We start from the raw sequence: 18686 nt of genomic DNA, 5'->3' as shown, positions 1-18686 counted from the left end.
GATGATCAAGCACATTTCAGCCCTGGGTTGCATTTGTAACTAATCACAATGAACAGCCTTTACCTTGTGGATGGTACTTTTACACATTTTCCTTCAAAGCTGGCCCACGCTCGGGATACATTTTAATCATAATTCATTGCTGTATTTTTACTGCCAGCTTTCTGTTCAGAAAGAACACAGACCTTGTTGGTTTACGCTCTTCTATGGTAGTTTGGCTCTAGGGAGTTACACTTATATGCTATAGTAAAAGCCTACTAACGTGTATAAAGCACAGTTAAAGCATGGTAAAGCATAGGTAAGTATTGTAAAGCCCAGCGAGGCACACAGTAGTAAAGCATATTCATAAACATGAAGAACTATTGCAAAGGCAGTGTAACCATGGGAGAAACATGGGAAAAGCTGCAAAAATACCATGCAAATTTACAGTGGAAAATAATATGTGCTTGCTACACCTGCAGCAGTTGCAGGTTATCAATGACATGTTCTAGTTCAGGTTATATCCCAAAAAAAGCCAATTATAAATCTTAAAAATTACGATTTATCTCCCAAAAAGCTGTTTAGGGAACTCAAAATGTGCACAGATATTCTCCAAACTTTTATCATAGACCTCCTATAGACCTTTCTGGTTGCATTTGGGTATAATCTGATACTGATTTTATATTCGCTCTGTCCTTAAACCTGCTACACTTTAAGCAGATGGAGGTTATAAATGACATTTTCTCCGTAGTCTGTTTCTGAAATGAGCCCTTCTCATGTAAAAGTATGGAACCTGTAGAAATACAGTAGAAAGAATGAATCGCAACACAAAGGCTGTTGGAGCCAATATGCAGTTTGCAGCACCAGTTTTAAAAGCCCCGTCTCCTTCCCGATTTACTGCATGCCTTATTAGCAGGCTGATCAATGGCTCTGCAGGGAAAAGAGTAGAGAAGTGCCGACCTCCGGTCCCTGTCCAGTTGGAATCTGTCGCAGATGGACAGGCCAGGAGTGATTGCCCATCCCAGGAGGGTGTGTGGGTGTACGTGATACTGAAGAGACCAAAGGCCCACCACAGTAAAGAAGCAAGCGTGCCAGAGCTGGGATGGAGTTCACATTGCGATATTCAATAAGGGCACCAGGGAGGGCTTATACAGCACCAGATTTTGTTTAGCTGTCCTTGCTGACAGTTGAAGTAATCAAGGTTTCCATGTTGTTACCTATATACCGGTGGGAATGCCCTGGCAACAGGGATATACTTTAGTGGTGGAGTCCTTACTTACAGTATCCACGTCACACCTTAGAGTGTCACATGTATTAGAGAGCCGCTTGTCCAATTGTTAAGACACTACATTCTTACAATAAATACTCATTTGTGACCTATCAGGATTTCACTGGTACTGAAACTAAAGATAATGAAAAGCTCCAGCTGATACATGTAAAATGCATAACAAACAAGTTAAATGACATTTCCGTAGTTTTTGCCCCTTATCTTTTTATGCTATTTGATATCACTCAGTGTTTTTATTGTAATTACTGTATTATATTGGGTATGTTTTGGGGTTCAGGTGCTAGTCTTCTGTTCTAGTTTCCTGCCATAGACATATGTAACATAGGCTAGATCATCCAAAGTGTCTTCATATGAATAAGCCCTTGCATCATCTAGTGCAGAGCTGTGTATTGCCAGCAAAACAAAAAGAACATTAATCAAAAGTGTCAGATCACTAGATTGCGCTGGCTCGCTCTTATCAAGGCAGTTTGGCTGATCAAGGCTATGTTACATGAATCTATGGCAGGCAGCTTGAACTCAGGTGAAAGCACCTTGCATTATCAAAAAATAAATCAACCTTGCAATCAGAACCACTCAGAATGATTACAAACATCATAAATAAGTGTGAAAAAAACACACAATGGTATATATATATTTTTTTAAAGTTAGCTTGTCCGTTCGTAACCTTTACAAGTTGTAGTGGCAGTTTGCAAGCCTTTCCCCAAAGCCCTGCACTGTGAAATGGCTGTGTATCTCTGGCAGAGTGAAATCATGTCCTCTCTACCAGATCACAGGAAAGCCCAGGACTGATGCATAATAAATCACAGAGCATGCTTGGAAGCTATCATCTGACCTGAGCATGATTTAATAATATATCAGAGACTATGGAGCTGAAAGAAACTGCCAGTGATATGAGCCTGGCCCCCAGTAGAGCAATGATGGGGTGCTGCACTGGGGTTAGCTGCTGTCCCTTACAGAGACCTGGCAGTGATGGGGTGCTGCAGTGGGGTTAGCTGCTATCCCTTACAGAGACCTGGCAGTGATGGGGTGCTGCACTGGGGTTAGCTGCTATCCCTTACAGACCTGGCAGTGATGGGGTGCTGCACTGGAGTTAGCTGCCATCCCTTACAGAGACCTGGCAGTGATGGGGTGCTGCACTGGGGTTAGCTGCTATCCCTTACAGAGACCTGGCAGTGATGGGGTGCTGCACTGGAGCCAGCTATCCTTTACAGAGACTGTGATAGTAAGGAGGTTAGTTATTTGTTACTGTGAAATAGATTAGCATTAACTATTAGAATTTGCTGGATAATTATTGTATTGAGCAATGTAAGGAGCTTCTTAAAATGATAACCTATTTGTGTTTGATTGGGGTCGCCGGAATATGATTATACTTTGCCTGGACATTTATTACAATTATTTATTGGACATACTTTGCATGCAAATCACAGCACAGCAGGAAAGGTTTTAATAATGGTTTATTTATGCCCTTTGTGTGTAATGGTGTATTTTCATATCCTGGTTGATACCATGAAAGAACGCCGCTACCATGTTGACTTCACAGATCAGGGACTGAATTTTAAAACCGCTTACTCGGCTGTTATTTAGTGCCCTTTCAATGACATATCAGTCGTGGCAGGAGTGTGCCAGGCTGCAGAGCTGTCATGAGCACAGAAGAGAAGGAGAGAGAAGGAGGAAGGCAGAGAAAGGGAGGAGGGGGGATCGCTGAGCCAGTGTTTCCAGCCTCCTCTGGAGATGAGCAGAGGCTGAGGGCTGAGGCTTTTGTGCGGAATTAGAATTAGGAAGTGTTGGAAAGCAGATTACAGTAAGCCTGGCAGTCTTGGCACCTGCTGGGAGAAAGAGAGACATGGATGAATGAAGGTCCCTGACTGGGCTTCCAGAATAGGAGAAACTACTCCTACCACACCAGGATAGAAGTGATTGTCAGTATGTGAGGTGCTAAGGATGATTGAATTGTTCTGGAGGGATACAGGACTGTCCCTTAATGATGGCTGTCTCTGATTGCTTCAGGGCAGTTCTATTAGGCGTGGAACTACCACAATAGTCTTCCTTGTAGTGTTGAAGAATCAGTCATTTATTTGTGCAGGATCTTCAATTAGCAGAAACTATGACTGTACCTTATAATGGTGTGAATACTGAGACTGCATGAGATTATCTAAGAAAAGAGCTGGAAGAAAATCTATTACAAATCCACCTACAAGGTTTTAATAAGGTCTATTATCCATTTTACTATTGTCACAGGTTACCATGCCGTTGTGCTGTAATGCATACTTATAAACATCTCCACCCCCATGTTTTTGCGAATGCTCTTATCTTCAGCCATGGGGGGCGCACAGGCACATGGGCTGTGTATTAAAACTAAAAGAAGACTATCTGCATTTTCACAGACAACAGTGTAAGGCAGTGTGATATTTTACATGAGAGAAGCGGTCAGACTCCTCTAGGGAGGGGCTTGTGTGTAGGCTGATTCCTGGCACAGTACTGTCTGAGTTTGATGAATGTGTTGTTCTAAGTTAAACACACGTTGGGGACCCCTATGGCTCCCCTAGTAAAAGCACATGCTTGGAGTGCAGGTTGAGTCAGTCAAGCATGGTTAGAATCCATGACTTGCCGCTCTTGTCTGGGGGACATTTTTTTAAGAAAGAGTTACCAAATCAGAAATAAACAACTCAGACATTTCATTGAAGGACCATACAGTAGTGTTACGTTTACAATTGTAATTGGTGTTTTTCCTTTCAGAATTCTGAGTAAAAAGCTTGCTCTGTTATCAGTATCAGCTTCTCAGTTGCCACGGTAACACTGCACATGAAACTGGTTTATTTCACCATTACACACAAAGGACATAAATAATGAGCATTCTGTATTGGGAAATAATGGTCGGGATTGAGGTTTATTAATAATCAAACTTGGTTTTGTAAATATCAGCTTGTTTTCCTAAATACATTGGATCATTTTTTCAGATCAATGTCATATATGGAGAATGAACTGTCTGCAGAAAGGGTATGGACTTTATTCCAGCTCATGTGTCCGTGATGGGATGTGTTTTGGTGGACCGGCGTTGGCGTAACTGTATCCTGTCAGTCCAATAGAGCAGTTTTTAATTGAATTGAATCCAATGCAGTGGAAGAGACAGGATGGAGAGAAAGGGAATGACAGAATAAACAGGATAGAGAAAGAGAGCATCTCTACCAAAGTGGAAGACAAATAAAAGTTCCCAGTTGTACAGCACGGGATGCCATTATAATCCCAGTGCAGCAGATTGCAGCAACCCCAGCACAACAATTCCCCCTAGACATATTCTGTAGTTTTTGAATATAAAGGATACCACAAAGAAAATTAAAAAATATTGTGTTGATAAAGACTTTTCTAAACTTTTGTCCAATATTATAGTGAGTTTATTTTTCGTACTTAATCTGATAACAACATAAAAGCTTAGTAAATCTAAGAGAGGGAGAGAGAGAGAGAGAGGTGTCAAGATGCAGTTCCCAGGCGAGTGGGTCTATGAACAGGAAGCCGCAGCTCTCACCAGAATGTAGTCGCGTGGTTACAGGAGTGCTCGAGTTGCACTGAATAATTAGAGCAGCAACCCCCTCCCGCAGAGTATAAACAACAATGCGCCAGGCTCACTTCCCCACCCACTCACTTCTCTCAGCTTCAGTCAGACAACCATAAATACAAAACAGAAACTAACTGCGGCAGGTGCGCTGTCAGGAGAGCGGCACACAACACAGCGTACATACGTTACTGCAGGAAAATGTAGGCTGTAGGGCCTAGTGTTTACGGGACTGGGAGAAGGGTTGGTCTTGCGGTTAAAGTTCTCAAAACAAAATAATCCCGTCAATCTTTGTTCTAATACCCTGCCGTTTCTTATGTAAGTATCGCTCATCTTGACAACCAAGTAAAAAAGCAGAATACTTGGTTCCAACCTACCGGAACCCCTTCACTATGTGCGCTTACTGGTAATATTGATATGGGTCATTCCAGCTCAAGTGGATCACGTTCTGCGGAGGCTCCTCCCATTGTGGTTGATGAAGGATACATGTGGTGGACAAAAGAAAACACAACATGGTTAAGAGCCCAAATTAGTGAGTTCTAGATTTTTCTAGTTCATGAGAAAAAAAATCATGTATTTTAAACCCAACTCTGTTTAACTCAGTCTGCTACAAGATTACCCATAGAGATCATAACTGGATCCCGGAAAGATGCAGTGCATTTAATACAAAGACAAATGTCACAACTTTTATTCGAGGATACACTAGGAGAGGATACAGAATGCTTCTAATTGGGTAACGCAAAAATAATCAATGAGCACAGGAAGACATAAGCACAGGGACCTGAGTTGTCTTTCCTCTCGATTGGTTATTTGAGTTACCCAGGAAGAACCAGTGTGTTTTCTGTATATACCATTAACCATTTAGTCATTATGATTAATTAAGTAATTTATGTTTTATTTTTTACGTTACTGTGGGGGGGGGGGGGGGGGGGGGCTCTGATTTCAAAGCTTGGAGATGCCCCTTTTGTGACATCACTGCTACCAGCTGGCCATTGAAATATTCAAAATACACATGCTTTGTAACACACAGATGCATAGTATAAAATAAAATAATGATTCCTCCCATCAAAGGTCGAGCACTGTATTAACTTGGAGAGTCAAGGTGAGTGCTATTTTGCTCATTAATTGCGACTTAAGTTCACTCCAGTCTCCAGGGTGCTGAAGTAAGGATGTACAGATTATTATTATTATTATTATTTATTTCTTAGCAGACACCCTTATCCAGGGCGACTTACAATTGTTACAAGATATCACATTATACATTATTTCACATTATACAGATATCACATTATTTTACATACAATTACTCATTTATACAGTTGGGTTTTTACTGGAGCAATCTAGGTAAAGTACCTTGCTCAAGGGTACAACAGCAGTGTCCCCCACTGGGGATTGAACCCACAACCCTCCGGTCAAGAGTCCAGAGCCCTAACCACTACTCCACACTGCTGCCCTGGATGACACTCGTTGCCAATTTTAGGATGCAGCAAAATGTATTGCATGATCATGTAATGTCCATTAGCATTTGGGTGAGAACAGTGACTTTGCCACCACTTACTGTATGCTGACAATTTTATTACTTTATAGATTATTTTTAAGCTTGCTTAACTGTTGCCTTCCTTTTCTTTTGGCTTTAGTTAAAAAATGTCAACTTTCCTTTTTAAGCAAATACATTCCAAGCTGCCTCTGTTTTAAAATTATTTAACAGTAAAACTACAGTCAATCAACTGTAGAATTAAATGGATCTCAGATATACTGTTTTAGCTGAGACCAGTATTACATTTTCTCAACAAAAAAAACCCCCAGCAGGTTATACAGTACTTTGAGGGGAGAGGAGGGGGTGTATTTTGTGTGACTTCTAAAAGGTCACTTCCTCATTTCAGTTCTCTTCAAGCAGTAAGCTGTTAAAAAGCTGCGACAGAATTTAATATCAGGAAATAAAGCCATCCGTGCAGCTCTGTGGCAATGGAGGAAGGGTAAGATATTTAATATTCCTGACCTGTGGTGGAGCTCAGACTGCAGGGATTGTCTTTCAGCGGTCCGGCGAGGGGGTCTTTCATGGCCAGGGAAAGATTTATGGCTCTTATTTTGTGCCCTTTGTTTTCCTTTCCTGTTTTTGTGGCGACTGATCTGCTGAACTGGTGGATGCAAGGAATTGCACAGGAGACTTAAGCCCCTCTGTCTGTCTGTCTGTCTGTGTGTCTACAATTAATTCAATGCCTGTAAAAGGTGAGGGGCAAACAGCATTCGAGACTGTCTGTCTGTGTTGCGTTCAGTTCCTGTGAAAGGGGAGGGACTACACTGGAGACTGATTTCCGCTCTCTGTCTGTCTATCTGTGTAATGAATTCAGTGCTGGACAGGTACAGAGATAATTAGATTTCCTGTTAGTCTGGCCTTAAGCAGGGTTCACTATTTCAGTAAGAATTTGCAATTCATCTTTTTTTTGCATAATGAATGTATTAGCTGATAACTCTGTACTCAGCATAAACTAACTGTTCCTAATTTGGTTAAAATTGCAGGGAATATTTCTGCATAGTTTAGGCTGGTGTAAATTTAGTCGGTAGGTTGGGGGTTTAAGCAGTTAAACAGAATGGCGTTTGTGGTGCTTAATGTTGCAAACATTGAGCAGTAGTTCCTTGTTTTAAGCTGTTGCAATCAATGTGTAATATGAAATGCAGCAGTCAGCCTCGACAGAGCTGTATGCTTCTTTGTATTCTGTTGTGTGTGTGTCTGTGTACAAGACAAGATTAGAGTGGATTATAAATCATTTATAAGAAATCTACCAATCACAGTTAGAGGTTTGACAAAAATCCAGTACATCTTATCCTGTTTACAGATGTCATCCCCTGCATGGAACTCAACAGCACAATTCTACAGAAAAGAACACATTCTTATTTTTAAAAGCTTGAGTCATCATTCATGCCTCTCTCTACACACAATGTATTTACTTATTGTATAATACACAGGCTTGGCTTGAAAAACATGCCTGTGATTTAACTCTTTTACAGACACTGTTGGGAAAATGTGTATTCTTTTTCATAACCATTTTACATTTACAGTTACTGTAGTTAGGTTCTCTATTCCAACAAGCTTTTTCAAACTTCCTAGTTTAGTGTTCTTGTCAACACCATCAAAACTCAGTGTCAGTATAGTCTCTTAAATCGGTTCACGTTAGAATTGTTGGGAATTCTGAATGAGCCAGATGTGTGTGAAAGCAGTATAGACAAAATCAAAGGTACCTAGATATTGGTCAGTACATTGCTGTACTGTCGCACATTTTAATGTTATGCATAAATAGAGGATAGAACGCAAATGTTCCTAGAGTACTGTAGCTGTTCCATGAATGAGAATAATCATAGGGGTCAAGGGTTGTTTATAGCATCATTATGCATATTGAGATGTGCAAATACATAAGAAATGACAAGTGCAAATGCAGGACATGTAGGAAATGAATACTTCTAAAGAGCACACTTTTCTGAACTTCTCTCTTCTGACTTACTTAGGAAAATGCCTTTGATATACCATTCTATTTTATCCTAGTGCATTATCCTGAGAAACCCTAGCAAACCCATTAGCAGATGACAGCACTGATTTGGAACAAATATTGCACTGTGGTCCAGATACAGTAGCACATTGTCTGAGATTGATATGGTGCTGTTGGTAGTGCAATGGATACTGCGTTGTGATACCATGGGTATGTCCAAACCGGAGCATGTTGTTGGACAGTTCCACCAGGGACACTGTAGTTGTCATTGTTCATTGTTCATTGAAATTGAAAACTCTAGCCCTTAGATTTCTTGAAAATGGCTAACAGTTTGGAGTACCAATGCACCTGAGATGGCTTGATAATTAAGATCATTAAGACATTAAGACAAGAAGCAGTAAGTAAGGGGTCTGAGTGGGGTAAGGGGTAATACCTCCTGTCTCGAGACTGGTGAACCCATCCCTTTGACTGCCAGTGTATCTGCTGTAAGAAATAAATGGACCAGGCTCCTTCAATGCAGGCTCCTGGTCCTGGGGCCTCTTACATAACCCAACATCTGGTGCCCTTTGATCACAATAGGATTGTTTGTCAGGGAAATAGTAAATGTAAGCAGTTAAAACTGTAGCTTCCCTGATCCGCAGCAAAAAGCCTGCAGTTTATATTTAGCCTGTGATCAACTCAACAGTACCTGCTCATGTAACCCCCCCTCCCCCCAGCTTGACTTCTTAGATTCAATCTCCCTCAACCCCATCCCAGGAGATCTGTCTGTCTGTCTGTCTGTCCCTGCTTGTCGGTTTCACCAGGGTCTGTTCATTTAATGCAGTGCTAAGATTAACTCCTATGTCATAGATGACATATCGCTGGTCCCGATTTCCCACCAGATGTCTCACACTGCTGTTCAGTCACATGGATCAGAACTCAGATCTCTTAGAAGTGTGTTGTCTCACCTCCGCTGCACTGTAGTTCAATACAATTTGATGTGTAGATGCTGTGGATGCTGTATCATTGGTCTTCACAGGAGAGCCGAGCTGTAGTGAGAGTATGTAAAGTAACACTTTGGAAATGCTTTGGAAATAAAATCATAAAGGTAGTTTGTTAGTAGAGACATAGTAGATTTAGTAAAGAAAGAAAGCTAGAAACGGTGTGCTGTAGTTTGCTAATACAGTAAGCTGACACTTTCAGTCAGAAAGGTGATATGATAACTTATGTTTGCCCAGAATTTTAAACATGTTCTGCAAAAGTAGCATCACAGTTCAAAGCCAATGAGAATTCGGGATTTCACAGTTCCTATTATACCGTTCCGGTGTAAAAAGGCGGTAACAGCAAACTACTGTACTGTGCAGGGACTGAACTATTCCATTGAAAGACTTGATGTCATGCTTTAACAATGGCTATATTTAGATCACTGTTTAGATACAGTAAATGATTCTCCATTAAAAATGTTAACAGTTAGATCCATATCGATATATAATTGGGGAAAAAAAGCCCGTTGCTAAATGATCATTTAACTCAGCTTGCTATTGTATTGCTTCTATAGTGTCATCTCATACTGTATATGTGTCTTTATTCCTCTAGTAAAAGCTAGGCATTTAAAAGTATTAATAACTCGTCCCCAGTAGATCCGAAGATGGGTAGGTACAGTAATACAGTATACTTCAGGACATTGATCAAATAGGCAATTCCAGATCAATTGCTGCTTATAATTAACCTGTAGTTACTTAGTGTATTTGGGACTTAGATACTGTACCATGTAATTCCTGGTCCATTACATCACACACTGACTTAATGTTCTCCCTAAGGCTGTTGTGAATTCTCAGTACAAAGCATTTGCCATTGATTGCAGAAGCCAGGGGCTATAGCATGGGAAAGCACTTACACTTTACTCATGGACGCTATCTCTGGAGTTAATTAAAGACAGGAGTAAACTCTTTGAAATTATGGCCCAAGAATGTGGTCCAGTTGAGCTGGCACGACCCATTATAAACATCATCAGTGGTTAGTAGAGGCAGGGCTAGCTACTGTAAATGGTTCAGCATGCTATACAGCACAAGATAGAACCCAGCTACTGGTACCTGTGCTGCCTAGCTGGCTAGACAAAGCTGTTCAGGTAGCGTTCAAGATCATATCCCATTACTGTAGAGATTAAGAAACCTCCTGCACTTCAGAGACTCAGCTACCATAGTAATGGTTCACACGTCTTCATAGCCAGTACTTGACATAGATGGGCTCTTTACTCCAGAGGGAAGAAGCTCTGAGGTGAGATGAGGGTCGGAACAGGAAGCAACACAAGGAATGTCGACAACACAGGCAAACATAATCACAAGTCACAAAGGACCAAGAGCCAGCTTCTTGAAAACTAAAAACAACACAAACTGGTGCAAATATTCTTATTTACCAGTCTTTCTGCATCTCCTGTTAGATAACAAGACTGTGCTTTCAGTCTGTAAATAAAAAAAACAGAACATCTGTACAAACCAACTGGCAAAATCAGAAGACCAAAATGACGTCCAGATTTGAAATTATTTTGATTTATGAAAAATGTAACCAAAACTTGGAGTGATATATAAAAATGTTATATGAATGTGAGAAACTAGAGACTAGTGTACAACTAATTATAACAAAGAAAGCGTAGGGGAAGGCGGAGTGTGTGCCCATGGGAGAGGAGATTGAGAGAGGCTGAGTAGTAAATCGGAACCTGCTAATCCCAGACAGGAAGTGCACTGATCTCCTTGGTTACGCAGGACTGCCTTGATGTCACAGGATTTCTGATGGTCCCAGAAGAGATTAGAGTCTCCCTAAATAGCTTCCTAGACGTGAGTCACCACCGAGCCTTGACTCACAACACACCAGGCTCTCCCTAAGCAACATGCTGTTTCATGCTTATTACAAGGGCAAATAAAGCAACCAGGTGCGATACACAATGAAGATCACCTTGTACCAGAGGTAAGGGGCTTGGTTTTGAGTTTTACACTCTAGAAAACAAATGGGTCAGTGTCTGTGTTTGAAGTTTTGGATAATATGAGTGGCTCACTGGAAGAACAAAAATAACTTTACAGTGCATTTTAGCACACATAACCAAGCACTTTAAAAACAATATATATATATATATATATATATATATATATATATATATATATATATATATATATATATATATATATAGAATTAATATACTAATGTGCGGTTGTGCAGTGATTTTCTGTATATTAATAAAATACCACATTATGACTGCAGTAAACACTGTTGCGTTTAGATATTAAAATGTCGCTGTGGCTGTAAATGCTAAATAATAAAACGACTAATAAAGATACATTATTTAAATGTTGCGCACAGTGCTGGATAGAAAACTAGATTTAAGAAGGACATTGTGAGGGGCTGTAACATAAAAAACTTGCTGTAGTAACCTATAATGTTGCATTTTTCTTTGAAACAAAAAGCAAATGTGGCTGATATGGATTATTCTAAGTGTGGTTAAATTAGAGGAATATATACTTAACAGAACAGCAGACAGAATCCTCTGTTCATTTTTTATTTTAATAATAAAAGTTGCCTGTATCACAGAATTGATTTATTATTCCTGTGCCTCAAAATGTGAACCATACCTTTTTCTACTGTACTTCTAACATCTAGCTAACCCACAGTGCTCTTGTTAGCTTCAGCGCTGGCGATCATGCTCACATGGGGCTAAGAGAGTTAGCACACTGAAGAAGGCACTATCTGAAACGTCTGTCTAATTGACTTAGTTTCTTATGGTTGTACCTGATTGAGTATTGAAGTTGTGGATGAGGCTACAAGATCCTCAGACTGTTCACCTATTGTTCATGTAAACCAATATGGGCTGAAATTCAGACTGCAGTAAAAATCCAAATCAACAAATGGCGTGATGAAGAAAGCAAACAGTTAGCAGGGGACCAAGTTTATATCCAATCTCTTTATTTCTCTGTTGATTTCTGACCTGTGCTTGTGGTCTCTGCAGAACAGATGGAATTAGTGGGGGCCCCAGCTTGATATCTGAACTAGATGACAGCTACTTTTATAACCAGCTTGCATGGTGCAAATTTAAACGTACCATTAGTCAAAGCAAGGTCACTAATTAGATGGGTACGGGAACATGCATCTAGAACATTAGAGTTGACGCTGCTATGGCAGTGCTAGAACTTCTCCTTACAGAAAATATACCATTATAATCCCAGTGTGTTACTGTGAAGAACCATTAGCAGATCACAACATTACCAGGATCTGGAACAAATATCTGGTCCTGAAATGGTACATGGCACTGCAACAGATTATGGTGTACAGTGTATTCTTTGTGGTTGGTATGTGTTAAATTGAAAATATTACCACTGCAGTCCCATTCTAGTGGCAGCCTCATATTGTAGCTACCCTTGCAACACACTGCATTGCCATTGAATATCATAGTCTTGGACTTTATTAACTGAACAGTGTCCAGTGCACGTGCTATTCACAAGAGCTTGAATACGCTGTGCATGAAAAAAAGGCAAGATGTCACTGTTCTGTGTTGCTGCTTCTGCCCAGTACAGCAGCGATGCTGTTTTCAGTGCTCTGGAGCACGTAGCCCCTTGAATGATTCATTGAGAAGGTTGATCCCATACACGTGAGCTGCTAATCAAGGATAAGACAGTCAAGAAAGGACAAGGAGGTTATCCCACAACAAAGAGCCTCCAGATTAACAGGCACGGTGCTGTATACACAGGGGAAAACTGCTATTGAGCAAAATGTGAAACAAATCAGGACATCAGCTCTGGAGCCAGGCCAGATCTGATAAAGTATAGTAACAAGGGGAGGGGGAATTACCTACAGTGCTGTTCTATTAGATTGCCACCTCGATTTCCAATGTGTAAACCACGCAAAAAGAACAATCCAGAACAATATCCTTTAGACGCCAAGGGCCTTGCATTTGGTATTGTTCACCATACCTGCAAGATCACCAGCCTCACCCAAGGGATGTAACGTTAAAGTCACGTATGGCAATACCTGTGTTGGTCATGATGGGTTGTTTTATATGACGTGCAATGCGATTAAAGTATCATTATGAATCACATAAGAGAAATCAACCATTCATTATTAAGGATTTGTCAAAATGTCAATAGAAGGGGTAAGGATATATATTGTACACAAGAGGTTATTTCTCGGTGTCTGAGCTGCTTCTCCTGTTGATGGGGTGTGGAGGTATCGGTTACACCCCTATAACCAGTGTCACTGTGTTTTTCAGGGTCCCTGCACTTCCTGTGAAGAACCTCACTGGCTCTGGCCCAGTTCACCCAGCACTGGCAGGTAAGAGGCTGTACTGGTTTCACTCGGATTGTCCCTTGAAACAGGTTAAACTCAGGTTAGCTGTTTGAAACAGGCACAGATGTGGGATGAAGTACCGTTATTTCCCTGTCCCAGGGCACTCTTCAATCAGCCTTCCAGACACGGGAGCTGTTAGCAAAAACAAACTGAGAACACATGAACACTGCTCCTTTGATCAGTTTGATTGAATACTGACTGCTGTGTTGCCAAAAGTTACTTAAAGTCATTGCTTGAATCTTAGTGAAAATGAACTGATTCACTGTTGATTACAGTTCATTTATTTAAATTACTAAGAATGAATTACTACTTTTAAGTGAGTAGGATAAGCTGTGCTTGTCCACATACTGTATACAGTCATTTTGTTACTTTTAACAGTATCGGAGGAAATTGTATTTATACTATGCGTGTGGGTGTACCAAAGTTTATTTTGTTTTCCTTTCAATGGCCAGCAATGTCACAATAACAGCTTTGCCAAGCTTTGAAATCAGAGCTCCCAAAAGCACCTGCAGTCCTCAATCTGTAAAACAAAAATAAATGACTTCATTAAATCTTAATGAGCAAATGTTGAATTAGAAAACATAATGGCTCTTCGTGGGTCAAAAATAATCAGTGAGAGAAGGGAGACATACATAAACAACTCAGGACCTAGTACCTTTGTGTCTTCCTCCCTCATTGGTTAATTTTCCAGAAGCCACTTTGAACCATTGCGCATCCATCCTCTATAAAATACGTTTTAAGAATGTTTGTTGGTTCTTTTAAGGATACGGCTCTACTCATAGAGTCCCATAGATAATCAATGAACAAAAAAGTTAGAACTATGACAAACTGTCCCTGTTTCCTAATTGAAAAATCGAGCAGCTGAACTTGCAGGATAAAGTGTGAAGTGTCCAGTGTATTGAGTGCCTAGTGTTGACCGTGTCTCGAGCAGGCATGACCGGGATCCTGATGTGTGCGGCGGGCCTCCCTGTGTGTCTGACCAGGGCTCCCAAACCCATCCTGCACCCCCCGCCCATCAACAAGAGCGACATGAAGCCCGTCCCGGGGGTGAACGGCACCTGCCGCAAAACCAAGAAGAAGCACCTGAAGAAAGGTAAGGGCTTGAACTTGTTATCTATACACTGTGGCATAATAAAATCTGGAATGGGTGAAACAGCTATGCAAAAGGAATCTTATTTCCATCACCCTACAGTATATGTCAAAAGAATGTACTATTCTACCAATGTCAGCCTCCCTGCTACCCTTAGTATAAAAGCAGTCAATTTGGTAATGGTCTTGCTGTTATCAACAGCTGCCATTCATACAGTTCATTATACTTATAATTGTTCCCTGTTTCTGATATATTTGTGTCAACTTTTCATTGGCATTCTAACACACAGTCATTGTAAACAGTATGCTACATGCCGCACTTAATTCCTCTCATAACCCAAACTTAACATGAATTCATTATGAACAGTGGCTGCTATAAAAAAAGGTTGCATTTTCTAGTATTAATGTTTAATTCTTAAAGGGTCATTCCAGCTCAAGTGGGCTCCAGGGTTGGAGTTTCCTCCATGTGGGGTTGTTGATACAGAAATGGGTTCCAGGGTAGGGGTTGTGTGCAGGCAAAAGAAATGCTGTTTGAGAAATGCGAACCAAGGTCAAATATAACTTTTCAGAGTGACCAGTGTGGTGTTTTTATTGTTGATGAAGGGGTAGTGATGGAGTATAAAAAAAGAAAGTACAGAACCAGAAGCTGACAACTGCCAACCCCCCCAAGGCTTGTTAGTCCAAATTGATTCCTCAGCCTTTTAATTTTATTGCTATCAGGCTCTCATTTTTCCAGAGCACTCAAACCGCCAGGAGACTCTGGGGGGGTCTGGGACTGGGAAAGGGTGATCAATAAACTGACAGACAACACAACACGGAGCGTCCAAAACATCTGACAAGCAGGCACTTGGACTGCGGGATAACGGTTTCATGTTAAAAAGAAAGGTTATTATCTAAAGTACTTCAGGGAGGCTTCAGGACACAGTAATGAAGCTTCTGCACACCGCGGTAGTATAAATAATTGAACCCCCTCCTCCTCCACACATGTCTCTTCTAAACCTCTCGGATGTAATTGTGTAGTTTTGGTTTCAGTTTTCAAAGCTAGAACATTACCGGGCAGTTGTGGGCCCACTGAGGAGTCAGTTTTGGTCCCCAGTGCATTGCTTAGTCTCACACAATGCAGTAATTTCTTATATGGTTAATGGCTGCATTCATATCAGAGGTGCAGTCCAGGACAAGTCTGGTCTGAGTCTGAATGAAAGGTTGTGTACTGTACGGTGTATATAATCATAGGTCACTGCATTATATAATTGGGTTGTTTAGAAAGCATTTTATGTAGTAATTCAACAAGAGAAGAAATGTACAGTATGGAAACCAAGGAAGTCAGATAATTGTATTTAATTAAACACTGCTTTAATACTGAGAGCTTTTAAAGTACAGTGGTATAATATTTTATGTGGGTAGGTTATTATCTTGATGTTCATTTAGCTTAGCAGCTGAATTTCATGCCCTGGTTTCACTTATCTCTGTAATGTCTGATTCCACCACAAAGTTAACAAATAAATAACAAACACAGACATTAATCCAATGACTCCAAAGCAATCAAACTGATTAAAATTGACGTGCGTGCCCAATCTAAAATTACTTTTAACTCATGTTCTGTTAAGTAGAAAACATACTGAACCTTCAATGTCCTTTGTAGTTTCTGTTTTATTATAATGCGTTTTGACATTTTCAGTATTTTATTACCCGGTTATTTTTAAGGTTAGTGTTTGAGGGTCTGAAATGGAAACGCTGGCGTTGATTTTATTTGCACTTGAAATGTTTGGTTCTGAAAGTAACAAGGCCAGCTCACACATAACAGAAGCAGTTGATATGAATATAGGTCACACTTTAAAAGTGTCAAATCCTTTGAGCAAAATGGTCACGATAATCCGAGTTGACTTCATCACGAGTTCGAAAATAACCTGGCAAAAGATGCATCAGGAGGAGATTTGAAGTTTTCTGATTAGAACTGATGTTAGGACATGCAACCAGACAGATGTATATATAGACAACAGTGAAAGCCACACAACAGGACAGAGAAATCAAATGAAAGATTAACCTAAATAATTTAGACAAGCTTTTGGTTTTAGCTCAGGGAAATTTATTAGCCCAGCAGTTGAATAACATTAATGGATGAATGCATATTTTTCATTCATTTGTGTTTTCCATTGTGAATATTTCTAAAGTAATTTTTTTTGGTGTTAAATAGTTTTTGTTAACATTTTTTAAATCAATATAAAAACAGTTTCCTATTTAGTGAGCTTTTCATATGCTGGTTCCAGACGAGCACAGGTTGAAAGCGCACAGGTTGTGCCTCTTTCCAGACTGAGCTGAGCAGGCACTTGCTTTGGTTTCAGTTCTGTATTCTCAGGAGCTCTTTTGTGTCTGTGTGTGTCTGCCATGCTTGCAGAATGACAATTAGAAGCGGCTGGCTGGAAAACGCTTGGCAGGGATTGTGTTTGACATTCATTCCCAGAATGTGATTCTCAGTTAACATTCAGATTAAAGCAAGTCCAGTACACCAGTCTTTGATCCTCCAGATCAGTGGTTCCCAGCTTGTGGGCTGTGAGTAAACTCTACGTGGTCCGCAAACAACTCCCAAAATTCACTTTGCAAAAAAAAACATTTCTAGACAGTCACATGTTGTGCAACTACAATATGTGTTACTAAGCAGCACAGCAAACAGCTTTAACCACATTCAATATAACTATAACATATGTATGTAGTCTGCATTGCTCTCCTTTATCTGTTTTCTGTTATTATGGGTGTGTTTATAAATTAATATTACAGCTCCCTTTGATGCAATACCAAGCGTTGCCTTCAAAGCCGCCATTAACTGAAACAGCTTTCTATGCAAAACAAATACTAACTAAATAACTGTTACACATTATAAAGGCACATTTGTCTTGTCAAAATTACAGACTTATTTTGTTTTAGCCAGCATTATTTAAAAAAAAAATCTGTGCTCATTCTACTGCTTGCTTTTACTGTTCAAGGAAAAAAGCAAGTAATCTGGCTGTCCCATTGAATGTTCCTTGGTTGGAATTACTAAATTAAAACAAATAAACAAACAAAAACCTATTAACCACAGTTTTAGTACTTCTCATTTTCAATAATATAAAAGATGTGCTACAGTGTTGCCAGGGGTATAGGGATATCACTATTTCTATATTATACGTTTTTAGAGCGGTTAGCTGCGTATAGTTAAGCGGTTAGCTGCGTATAGTTACACAATTTAATGTGAAACAAAAAAAGGCTATATTTGCTGCTTGACTTGTGGACTGTTTAAACAACGAAACAGGGCACTTTGGCATCAGGAACTTTCAATGTGCAAAATGACAACATTCCTTGATGAACTGGTAGCGAAGATTCAAGCCCAGGAACCGCATAAAGTTATGTTATATACAGTAAATACATTACTTTCTACATTCTAATACATATACATATACAAATTAGTTTCAAAATGCTGTTGTGAAAAAATGTGTGGCAAGTGGTCCGTAGAAAAAATCCAAACACTAAGGTTACATTGAAAAAGGTTGGGAACCATGGCTCTAGATGATAAATTATGTAGTTGAAGAAACAACTTCACATTAGCCAACTCCACCTTGGATTAGGGATTCCGAATCAGGGATTTTTAGAAGCTGGAATTGGGGATCAGGGTTTAGAAGCTCTGAATAGGGACTTTCAATACTGGGAAAATTGTTACTGTACATGGGATCACGATGTGGAAAATGTTTCCTTGTTCATTTCCTTGTTCATGTTCTTTTTTTAAATAGGTAAATAGTTACAGATATACGGTTAAATTCTTATTTATAACAGGGTTTATGGAAATCACTGGTACCAGTTTACACCAGTAGCAGCTGACACCGTGATAGTTTAACAAGATCCTCACTTTACTAGGTGACACAGCCTCTCTGTTTTTTTATGCCCTTTATTTGACGTTTCTTAAGAACATAGTTTAACGTGCTTTCTCTGAACAAGATAGCTCTCCAATTGAATGTGC

The 18686-nt window shown here is 40.0% G+C and overlaps 1 protein-coding gene across 2 annotated transcripts in view; it reads left to right on the top strand.

Moving 5' to 3' along the window:
* LOC117963186 (E3 ubiquitin-protein ligase DTX1-like) overlaps positions 1-18686 on the top strand; it is a 61219-nt gene that overhangs the window by 29292 nt on the left and 13241 nt on the right. For both annotated transcript variants that reach the window (XM_058994748.1, XM_058994747.1), the window contains exons 4-5: positions 13533-13594; positions 14541-14702. In XM_058994748.1, coding sequence (XP_058850731.1) covers positions 13533-13594; positions 14541-14702 — 224 coding nt within the window. The remainder of the gene's footprint in view (positions 1-13532; positions 13595-14540; positions 14703-18686) is intronic.

The sequence above is a fragment of the Acipenser ruthenus genome, chromosome 21 (genome assembly GCF_902713425.1).
Source record: "Acipenser ruthenus chromosome 21, fAciRut3.2 maternal haplotype, whole genome shotgun sequence".
Lineage (NCBI taxonomy): Eukaryota > Metazoa > Chordata > Actinopteri > Acipenseriformes > Acipenseridae > Acipenser > Acipenser ruthenus.
This window is presented reverse-complemented; position numbering and strand designations above follow the sequence as displayed.